This window comes from Parus major, chromosome 21 (assembly GCF_001522545.3).
Source record: "Parus major isolate Abel chromosome 21, Parus_major1.1, whole genome shotgun sequence".
Lineage (NCBI taxonomy): Eukaryota > Metazoa > Chordata > Aves > Passeriformes > Paridae > Parus > Parus major.
This window is the reverse complement of record NC_031789.1, coordinates 7,059,808-7,071,191: the sequence shown is the minus strand read 5'-3', so window position 1 is coordinate 7,071,191 and position 11,384 is coordinate 7,059,808. Positions and strand designations below refer to the sequence as shown.

Sequence of the window (11,384 nt, the reverse complement as noted above, 5' to 3'; positions counted from 1 at the left end):
GGTGAAATGTGGTGAAATGTGGTGAAATGAGGTGAAATGAGGTGAAATGTGGTGAAATGTGCACCAGGGAGCAGATGTGTGGCTGTGTGAAGGAGCAGGGACACCCCGAATTCTGCACACCCAGCCCTGCAGGACACCAGGACACGGCATCTGAGGAAAAGGCTGCTGAGGAACCTTCCACTGAGTTCTGTGCTGCTGCAGAATGATGTAACATTTTGCTCCTTCTTTCCTTCTTTTCCAAAAAAACAATTCGAGAAGGAAACTGCTGGAACCTTTCTTTCCATTGTGGGGCTTTTGTAGCCATAGTGTATGAGACCAACTGGAGGTTCAAGATCTGCTTTTAAAGAAAACTATTGTTTTTCGAGGAAAAATAATTTGTCCTGAAGGTAAAACCCCAAATCTTTGAGGTGTCTGTATGCAGTTAATTTAGTGAAATCTACCCACCTTGATGTTTTACAGCACTGAGAGTGCTTGTTTTGTTTTGTTCCTTAATACTCCTTTGCATTATCTGCGAGTGTTGATCTGTGGATGACCTGGGCAGTTGTAAACATCTTGGCTGACCCTTTGTCACTTTTGGTTTTGCTAAATGGAATTGAGATTCACAGGTGGCAGTGGGAGATCAGAGGTTTTGGTACCAAGGATCCTTTGAACACATGATGGCATTGGAAGAGCTGTGTGGCAGTGCCAGTGCTGCTCAGGCTGATTGTCATGCTGGATACACAACTAGAGGATGGTAATTTGGTTCATTTTGGAATCTCTGAGATAGGCTGCAGCCCAACAAGAGAGAATCTGCCTTTCTTTTTGCTGAAGAACACTGCTGGAACTTCTCTGTATAAGCTCATTTGAAAGCCTGTTTCTTGATTTTATTAATGTGATGATTTGGCTCCTTTTACCTATAGAAAATCACTTATCCCAATAAAATGCAAGAATATTGGCTAAGAAAGGGGAAAATAAAGAGTGTAATTGTGTTAATTATCAGAATACCAGACATGTAATTAATATGCCACAGGAATAAAGAGCAAATGTACTAATAGCACATAATTGGACTTAAACTACACCCTTGGTAGAAGTCTTTGCAATGGAACTGTTGTGTTTGTGCTCCTTTTCAAATTAGCAATAAGGAATAAATTAACATCCATTTTCTTGCCCGTACAAAGACAGAATCATATTGTGGGGCTGGGTAATGAATTCAGAGAATGCCTTTACATTCCCATATGGCTCTTGGGGAGGGGAATATTCATGCACATGGCTCTTCTCCCTTGCAGGGGGAAGGCAGAGAGGAAAACCTCATTGTGTGACCAGATGTTTGCAGAATACCATGAGCCTAAAGAATACAAAACATCTGTAAGCTGAGAAATTGAAACAGTCACCAGTACCTGGTGTAAATATATGAATTGCTTTATCCACCCACCCTTTTATACCTGGTGTGTTACTGGACTGTGTTGTCAGACAAGGAAATAGGGCAGGGCAAGACACTGTGCCAGAGAGACATCTGTGATAGAACTGGGAAAAAAACCCCGTGGTTCTTCACTCAGCAAATAGTTCTGCTAATAAATGTTCTTGAGGTCCTTAACAAGTATTGCATTTCAGGTAAAGACTTGAAAGGGAGTGTGTTCAAGGTATTTCAAGGTATTTACAGTATATCTTGATTCAGGGTATTTCAAGCTATTGCAGCACTTGTTAATTTTCCCTCCCCTCTTTCCTAAATATGTAAATGGAAAGCCTGGAAATTCTGTCTTATTCAATTGTAATGCACCTGTCACCACAGTACCCAGACACCTGCCTTTTGCTTCACAGAACTATTGTGAGAGTGCATTAATTAACGCTTGTAAATGCTTGGAGATCCTGGGATGGAAGGTGCTAATGAGTTGTAAAATATTATAATGATGATGCAGAATATTCAGTCTCTCTTTGTAAGGAAGGACTTGCATCTCCCCTTCATTGCTTTCATGTTTCTGGATGCATATTTTGCTGTAGAAGGTAAGTGTGAGCAGGAAGAAGAATAGAACAAGGTAGAAAGGTTGCTAATGCCGTGGGTTTTCTTGTGAGGAGCTGGTTGGTTTCATGTACTTCTTTGCTTATTGAATTTTCTTTTTGTCTCTCTGATGAACCCCTACTTCAATGGCTTGTAGAGAATTCTCTGAACGTTCTGAAATGTCAGGGGAGAAGATTTTCTTCTTCAGATTGCCAAGGCCTTCATTTGCATCCCCTAAATCAATTCTCATACATGATCAAAGCAGTTCTGGAAATTTTCAAGTGTGGGGAAAACCAGTCCTGAAATTTTTTTCTCCTCTAAAATATACAGTCAGGTTCCAAAGCATTAAAAAATAATAATAAAATCTTAATCTCCCAAATCTAAAAGCATTTGAGTTTTATGCCTGTGTTCAGAGTGTGTATATTGGGGACAGCAAGACAATAAATATTCTAACAGGTCACCTGTGTGTGTTTTGTCTTCCAGCTGGCAGGGGTGTTGCTCTGGCATTGTGTTGTGGAGTTTTCTTTTGAATGAGCCAAAAGATGCCACTACTGCCTGTTGCCTTACAAGAGTGTTCTGGGTTTCATAGGCCTTGTTGTGCAGAATTAATCCTTTATATTCACCCTGAATTATCTTTTTCTTAGTCTCATAACTGTTTGTTCTTCAGCCATGTCAGAACCAGAAAACACCAAAACTCAAATTCCCAAATACTCTGGGATTTTGTGCTATTGCCTTTTCCAGTGGGGGTGGGAGCAGCTGGAGTTACAGCAGCTCTCAGAAGCTGCTTTCTTGTGGCCCTCATCTTTTGCTTGGGTGTGTTTGCAGCTCTCTCAGGAGCTTAATGACTGCATGGTCTCTATGGCACTTAGTCCCTTCTCAGAAGTGGTTTCAGGGCAGCTGTGATAAACTGGTGGAGGAGATAAAGCTGGGTTTTAACTTCCCATTAAAAGGAATCTTCATCTGCAAACACACTACTGTGCAGACATGAATTGCACTAAGATGAAAAACAAGCCCACACTTGGTTCCAGCCTCTTTATTTGAAGATAACCTAGTTCTCAGTGCAGTTCTAGACTGTTTGAAGTTTGGGCCCTTTCTCTACACATCTCCCTTTAAACAAGAGTCCAAGTATAACATTCAGAAGTAACAGTGCATATTCTGTATGTATTCAAAATTATTTATGGTCCTGAACTCTAACAAGCAGATCCAGATCTGCTGTTGAGGTACCCAAGCTTGTCCTGTTGCTCTCTGTGTGCACTGCCTGCCTTTCAGGAGCAGCTAAATGCATTCATTTTTCCCTACCACCCTATCTTTTCTGTTCTGGCTGCTCAGCTCCACTCTGACAAGCGCAATAAATGTGTCCTCCTGGGTCCTTGCAAGCCAGGCATTAGTCACACTGTGCATTTCAAGGACATCAGGCCGATAGGTTTTCAGCTGAAACAGAAAACATGTTCTGCCAGGAGCCATTTGTTCCAGTTTTGTTGCTTACCAATAAAATAAAAATCAATGGTTTTTTGGAATCTGAGAAGCAGGTCAGAGAGTAGGAGGGAGATAAGTGGTAAAATGAAGGTGCTGAAGTTAGTTCCCTGAATTTCTCTGAAATAATGGTATGTGGCATTTGGGATAGAGGATCTCTGTCAGCGTGGGAAATGCAGCTTCCTCCGGCACAGGAGGAACAGGACAGCTCTCGAGGGCTGGTGCACAGCAGGTCCCACACTGGTGATGGAAATCAAATTGGGTTTTGTGAAATGAAATGAGAGGATGTTGTGTTTGCTGAACTTCCAGAGTAAGTGCCAGTGGAACATCCACGGTGACAGGGAGCAGGATTTCATGTGGCTGCCTCACCTTGTGTGCAGGGCCAGGGCCCATCTGTATCAACCTCAGCTGCCAGTTCAAACCTCTCAGCCATCAAATTGATCCTAAAATACAGGCTAAAGAATTGATTGCTTTACTGAATCAGTGCCTTAGTCACAACTGACTCGGAGGAGTTTTGTTTAGAAAGTGAAATGCCATCAATGCCTTCTCTTCCTTGGAAATTTCCCAGTTTCAGCATGACTGATTCAGCTGATTAATTCATCTGAGCTGGTAGTGTCATTGTGTAATAAATAAGGTTCACCAGGACATAGCATTTCTTCTCTTAAAAATGTCTCTTCTTCCTAATTCTACAGAATCAGAACAATTAGAACAAGTCCTGATGGTAACAGTGAAGTCCCCTTCTCGCTGTGGTCCATGGTGCTGTGCTTTCTCCTGTTATAATGTATGATACAACCCAAGTGAAATGCACAGCTCTTCTAAATGCTCAGTTGCAAAATAATTTATCTTGCAAAAAATGTTTTAATAGAGAATGTGTATGTGAATGCCAACTGGCCAGACATCCAGCCCTCTTCAGATACATTTATATTGACATTAAAGCTCTGTCCATAGTTAGATTCCGAATCAAAATCTAGTATTTGGGCAAATACTGGATATGTATTACACCGTGTATTCATCAATGGGCAATCATCTTTCAACTGATGAGATCTTGCCTAGCAAATCTTTATTAATGGGGTGGTTCTCACTCAGACAGTACGTCAGTAAGCCCAGTTTGAGAGTCACACTGTGCTGGACAGTCCTACTCTCCATACAAAAGAGAAACACATCATGTAGCACCCTGTCAGCTGAAGCTGCGTTGGCGGAATGTAAAGACTCAGCTCTCTGGCAACAGATGGGCTCCAGGCTTCTTCTGACATGATCTGCCATCCAGCATATGTTAGCCAGGCTGAGAAATCAAGGAGGTTTAGACTGAGGCTTTAGCTTTATTTAAAAAAAGAAAGATGTCTTAGCTCTTGATAGAGCAGCTGCCCTGCAGTAAATGGAATAAATGTGGAGTAACTTGGCTAAGGGAGAGCTCCTGAGCACGGGACAGTCACTGGGGATGTTCACTGGCTTGGGCCTCAGGGTACGGCTCTTCAGGTTCCTGCTCTGCAGACGGAGCACACAGAGAGTACAAGTGGTTGGTTTGGAGGATGCAGGAGGGAGAACATTTTTCCTTTGGGTATCCAAAAGCACTGGCTTGTACAGACAGGATTCTGGCCTCTCGTGGGACCCGAGTGGCTGCTCCAGGGTGGTGACGAGGATGGTTTCTCACCTTTGGCTTCTCCCCCATCTCGAGTGTGGGGTCACCAGGCACTCAGCCCTGGCTTTGCCTCAGGAGGGAGGAGGAGGCTTTTCCAGCACAGATCAATCTTGCACAGAAATTGTACAGAAAATAAGGAAATGCCACATCTCTAGGATCCTGAACATTCTGGACTTTTTTTCACTGTGGGAGTGAAATGGCTAATAGGTACAAAGCATGAGTAGTCAGATCTAATTATAAAATAAGTTGGTTGCATTTTAATTGTTAAAACTTAGATCATGGTATTGATCACTTTTTCCTTTTTTGAAACATTTTCTAATTGAAATTTTTGATAATAGAGCAAAGAACTTTTCTATTATAGGACAAGTTCTGTGCAACTTAATGAAAATTCTTGATTTAGATAGCACTTGGAAATTTTTCCAAACAGAAGTAATCTTTTGCCTTGCTAGAAGTCACTACATTAAAAAGGTTTGTTGCTCTGCAGAGCAGACTCTGTGATGCACCAAGGCGTGTTTGTGTTTGGACACATTCCTGCAGGATTGCACTTCTAGAGCTGGGAAAGCAGCAAGATGGAGGTGCTGGGTTTATGGTTGGATTTGATGATATTAAAGGTCTTTTCCAACCTAAATGATGCCGTGATTGTTTGTATCTGATGCTTGCAGCACCAGGTGTCGGCAGTTTGTTCCATCCCGGCTGCTGACCTGGTTTGTGCCTCCCATTCCCGGTGTGTCCCTGTGCCTGTCTTTGGCATCAGCTTTGGGCTGGGTAAAACCCAGCGGTTCTGTCTGAAAGGAATTTGTTTTCTGAAATGAATGTTGGGGATGGAATGTTGAAGTAAACGTTAGGGAGAAAGCATTCAAATAGCTTTATATGGGGTTAATTTTTTCTTAAATAGCTCCATACGGGGCTTAACTCTTTCTAACGACTTGGGGGCTTAATCTGCATCTATTAAACCAGCGGTGTGAGGCTTTAGAGGGGCATCATTTTAAATCAGCAATGTGAGGGGTCAGAGGGGCATCATTTTAAATCAGCAATGTGAGGGGTCAGAGGGGCAGCAGGTCCCTTCAGCTGTGTGATGCGCCGGGGAGGCCGCTCTGCTCCCCGCCCGCAGCAAGAGGCCAAACGAAGCCCAAAGCGCCGGAGGCAGCGGCAGCCGAGGCGCTCCGGGCCCGGCGGGCGGGACGTGCCCGTGAGGGAGCGGACACCATGGCGGTGCCCGTGAGGGAGCGGGAGGTGCCCGTGAGGGAGCCGAGCACCATGGCGGTGCCCGTGAGGGAGCGGGAGGTGCCCGTCAGGGAGCGGAGCACCATGGCGGTGCCGCAGTGCCCTCAGCGCCAGGGGCGGGGCGCGCCGCTGCCCGCGGGGGTCCGCAATGGGCTCTCCCGGTCCCCCCCGCCCCGCGCCGTTGGTTCGCTCCCTCCCCCGCCTGGTGCCCGGCGCGGAGCCGGCCGCCATTTTAGGAGCCGCCGGCGGGGCGGGCGGGGGTGGGAGGGGAGGGACGGTGAGCGGAGCGGGGCCGCGCAGCGCTTCTCGTCCCTCCTCCTCTTCCTCCTCCTCCTCCGCGGGGCCGAGCCGAGCCCTCCGCCCGCCGCACAGCGGAGCCCGGACCAGCGGGGGCGCCAGCCGGGGCTGCGCGCTGCCGTCCCCGCTCCGCGCTGCCATGCCGGCCCCCGCCGCCCGCCTGCTGCTCGCCGCGCTGCTCTGCGGAGCGGCGGCGGCCGCTCGAGGTAATGCGGCTGGGGCGGGCGGGGGAGGCTGCGCGGCACCTTGGCGACGGCGACAGTCCGGCTCGCCTCCTGAGCCGCGCCGCGGGCGGGCGAGGGGACGGTGTCCTTGGCGCCCCGCGCAGATCGCGGAGGCGGGCGGACATCGAGGGTAGGGAAAGGGGGGAGGATGGAGCTGCGGCCGGGGTGACCCAGCCGCGGCCATCGCACCTGCAGAGGGGATGAGGGGATGGCGGCTCGTCCTCCCGGCTCACCTGCGCCCAGCGGCCCCGAGCCCTCCCAGCCGCGGAGGGCAGAGCCCGGCCCGGCGGGGGATGCGCGGCGGCGGCGCTCGCTGTGTCCGCCTGTCTGTTACATAACGGGGCCCGGGCCGGGCGGGGGGCGGCACTTGTTGCCGGGAGGGTCCCGCAGGCAGACCCGGCCGGAGCGGGGCCGGGCAGAGCCGGGGCGGGAGCGGGAATAAAACCCCTCGGCGGCCGGGCCTGGCTGGGCTGGCGTGGGAAGGCTCCGTGCGGGCACGAGCCGGAGCAGCGGCTGGGCCGGAGCAGCGGCTGGGCGATGTGAGCGCGGGCCTGGTCGCTATTGATTGATCCCGAGGAGCAGCAGCATACGCATTGCGGGGCTGCTCCCCGGCAGGCTTCACTGAGAGGCTCCGAGGCGCTTCCTCACCTGAAGGTTACCCCTGGCATCGGGAATGCTGCTTCTGCAGGATGGCGTGATGAGATTTAAGAGCGTTGAATAGGAGCGTACATTAGAAGTAATGTAGGAAAAAAAAAAAAAAAAGTGGTTGTAAAATGGCATATAAATACGTTGAAGGGAAGTTCTTGATCTAAAAAGCAGGTCGTTATGGACACATCTTGCTGCAGTTTCCCTATGTGAGATGAAGAAGCTGATGCTGTAGTATGTCTTAGGAAGTCCTCTGCCAGCTGTTCTGACAGTGCCCATTTACCTGTGTAAGATCCCTCAAGTACAATCTGTTCATTAGCATTCTTGGAATCGTTAAATATAGTTTTTACCAGCCAGTACACATCCATAGTGTCTTTGAATTCCATCGTTTGAAATTAGGAATAAGATTAAGATCAAAAACCGTTTTCCAAGGAAGCTGCTTGGAAACAAATGGCAAATTCAGGCAGCATTACCCAGGACAGCGCTGGTAGGCAGATTTTCTGCAGCTTGTTGATGGCAGTACCTGTTTTCAGTCAGATTTACAGAGCTGCTGGACTGCAGATCCTGATCTGTTGAACTTCATCACACATAACTGAGTTACAGAATGAGGGCTGGTTTGGCTTAATATGTGCAGTTGCCTTAGTCCTTGTAGCATTTTGGCTGCTGTAGGTAGGCCTGTTAATAATGTTATGTGGAGATGCACTTAGTGACAAGTAAGCTCTGCAGGACACCTGGAAAGCTGCAAGGGCTACTCGTTTTCATTTCCCTGCTGTTAGGAAAGGCATCTGTTTGGAAGCATTTATGGTAAGCCTTCTATTTTGTGCTGTATTGCCAGTTCCATTTATTTTTTTTCTCAAGTACAGTTGAACTTGCCGGTTCTGCCATTCCTGTTGTTGGAACAGGGGAGTGAAAAGTGTTTGGGTGATCCTTTTTGATGATGGAGAGAGAGGGAAACAGTGTTTGGGTGATACAATCTTGCACAAAAGGCAGGCCTGAGCTAGCTGACCTACCATCTTCCCTGTAGTTGTTTTAAGGGGTGCAGAGGGTGATTTTTGGGTTCCAAAGAGGCATTTTCCTGTCCAGCTGATGCAAAACTCTTAATCTAATCGAATTAGTTTTGTAATTGGTCGAGTTGACCCAAATATTTCTAAGCTTGTTGCGGTGGAAAAGCAGCAGCTAGCAGTGCATTCAGACTGTGTTTATGGATGAAGCAGTTGGATGTCTCTGACCAGAGCCGCATGGGGAGTGGAATGGAGGAGTTTCCGGAGGAGGAGGCAGCGCAGCTCGCTGCTGCAGCTTCCATGGGTCCTGACCAGGCAGAGCAACAGACCTCTGGTGTCTTGGGGCCCTTCCAACTCACTGTCACTTAGGAAGGGTATTGATGAAAGTAATGCTATCTTGAGGAAGGTTTGCTGATCTGTGATTATTTCAGGAAGTTATGTGGTGCTGTGAATTTCTTAAATCCAAACCACAAACCACTTTGTTAGTACTACAGTTCTTCTGCAGATATTTCTTTGATAGGAAAGCCTTTTTAATATAGGGCTGGGGATTAGATAGTTGTCTTTCTTCTTTCTAGAGCAAGGAAATGTAACGCTACCCTAAAGCATTATGTAGAGACAATTTGGCTATTTGTGGGGCCTGGGTTTTTTTATTCTCCAAGTATTTATGAAAGTAAGAAACCGCTGAGGACAGGGAGAATTAACCAGTACTAGACCTCTCAACAATGTATAGTGCTTGGGAAAGCATTATATACAGCCATCTGTTCATGCAAACAATATTAATCTCTTTTTCTTTATGTGTTATTTAAAGTAGTGCACTGCTGTGGAAACTGAAATGGAGGAGAGATGGTGTGGACAAGAATGGTTTATGGTGTGTTTGGAATACTCCTGTGCTGGTTGTCTTCTCCCGTGTTACCAGGCTGCAGGTTGTGCTGTCTGTGCTGAATTAGCAGGAAAATTTGTCAGCAGAAACTTCTCTAGACTTAATAAATGTATCTTTGGTTTGAGGTGGTGATGTTTCTGCAGCCACAAAATCACCAGTTGCAGATAATTGCAAAGATTTTTTTTAAGGAGAAGAAGCTGGGCTCATGGGCTTCAGTGTGTCATGGAAGTTAGAAGGGGTGAAGAAAGACCCAGGTCAGGCCACAACTCTGCATAATGTGAACATTCCACAACTTAGACTGCTGGTATTCTGGGTAAAGCAGTGTTTCCTGCCATGAAGCCCAAGTGTGTGATAGCTGAGTGAGGCTCTGAAACTGTTCTGCAGAGAGGAAAGAACTTCCATAGTCATTGAAGCTTTCTGGACAAAAGCACTTGGACCATTTTTCTCATTCTCTTTAGTTCCATTGGGAGAAGTCTCTCTGAAGTGTGGTTTATGGTGTGAAGGGCTGCATATCTTGTAGCATTATCATTGTTGTCAAAGACAGAAACGATACCTCAACATGGGAGAGTTCAGTGAGGCGGAAGCCTTCGTCTTAAATAAATCTTGTTTTGCACTCTAATTTATTTGTTTTGTACTGATTGACTCGCATTGGCTTCTGTAGGCACTAAACCTCCTTAGGAGCCTTTAGAAAGGATTATTGGAAACCTCAGTGCCTTTGAAGAGCTGTCTGTGTGTCCTTTGTTTATAGTGTTAGGTCTCATCTCACTTGCTTTGTATCTGATTGAAAACAAGTTGCAGCTACTGCTCCCAGTGGGTTTCCCTGTTTTTAAATGGAGTCAACAAGTAGAGCCAGAAGTGCCAGCTATACTGGGGTGATGTTTGCTGTATTTCTGAATACTGTTTCCTTTCAAGGAGCAGAGTTTATAAATACAACAGTTAAAAGGGAAGGGGTTTCTACTCTTGCACTATAATTAGCAACATTTAAGATAACTGATTTATTAAATCAGTGTTTGTAGTTAAAGGCTTATGTTTTCTATTTCTATCTTCTGTTTAATGTAAAACATTTTAAATTTCACTTGAAATTAAGGCTTTGTTGTCTTAATCCTATTTAAACTGTTTTGTGGTGGAATCTTTGTTTTCTCTGCCAGGCTTTTATCCAAATTCAAATTTGGCCAGTTATCCTCTGTCTAAGGTCTTTGGTGCTCTGAATGTTTCTTCTGTTGCAGTTGTGGATAGTAAAAATTGCAAATAGTTTCTAATCAGTCATTTGCATATCTCTTAGTTTCATCAGGCTTATAGCAAAACTTTAATGTATCTTTGTACAAATAAAATCAGATTTAGGCAACTGGTTCAGTGGAGAACAGGAAACTTTCTGTAAGTGGTGATAAACAGGAGATTTTTCTCTAGGCAAAACACAATTTAATAAAACCTTGTTGAATCCCTTCAGCTATTGGTTTGAATGGGGTGTTTGAAGAATTAGGGTTAATTGTGAAGGCTGATAGTGTAGGCAGCTGATAGTTTATAAACATTATCTTGTGCTCTGGTGTATGGCAGTTGAGCTTCCAGGGCAGGAGTTACAAGTGCTCCTTAGCTGTGGCAAAGAATCCAAGACAGAGATCTGAAATTGTGGGGTGAATTTCAACCATTGGGTTTTCCTTCAGCCAGGAACCCTAGAGGGGGCAATGGTGGATGCCCTTACTTAACCCTGTCCTGGGGCATCTGGATATTCCACTGAGTCTCCTGGACTCACTCCCTCGTGCTTTGCCACTGCTTTCAATTCCCAGCAGTGGAAATGGTAATTTGTCGTGGAACCTCACACTGTGGGCAAGTTCCACACTACCAACACAGTCAGCATTGGAGCAGAACTTGTGTTCGGTTTTATCCCATTGTTTGGACCTGGTTGTAGGACAATCACTTTTGGTAATATTCTAGGTTTGAGAAGACCTAGTTAAATAAACAAATACAGTACATCTTTTCATTACCACTGGTTTATCTTGAGTTGCTTATATCCAAATTAATCCTGGGT

At 46.1% G+C, this 11,384-nt stretch overlaps 1 protein-coding gene across 4 annotated transcripts in view; it reads left to right on the top strand.

Annotated features, from left to right (window-relative positions):
- Positions 1-6,638: 6,638 nt before the first annotated feature.
- Positions 6,639-11,384, top strand: part of CLSTN1 (calsyntenin 1) — a 30,315-nt gene continuing 25,569 nt past the window's right edge. For 2 of the 4 annotated variants that reach the window (XM_015648361.2, XM_015648359.2), the window contains exon 1: positions 6,641-6,814. In XM_015648361.2, coding sequence (XP_015503847.1) covers positions 6,748-6,814 — 67 coding nt within the window. In that variant the 5' untranslated portion in view covers positions 6,641-6,747. Of the gene's footprint in view, positions 6,815-11,384 lie in introns of all 4 variants that reach the window. The other 2 variants (XM_015648360.2, XM_015648358.2) reach the window with 2 other exon arrangements.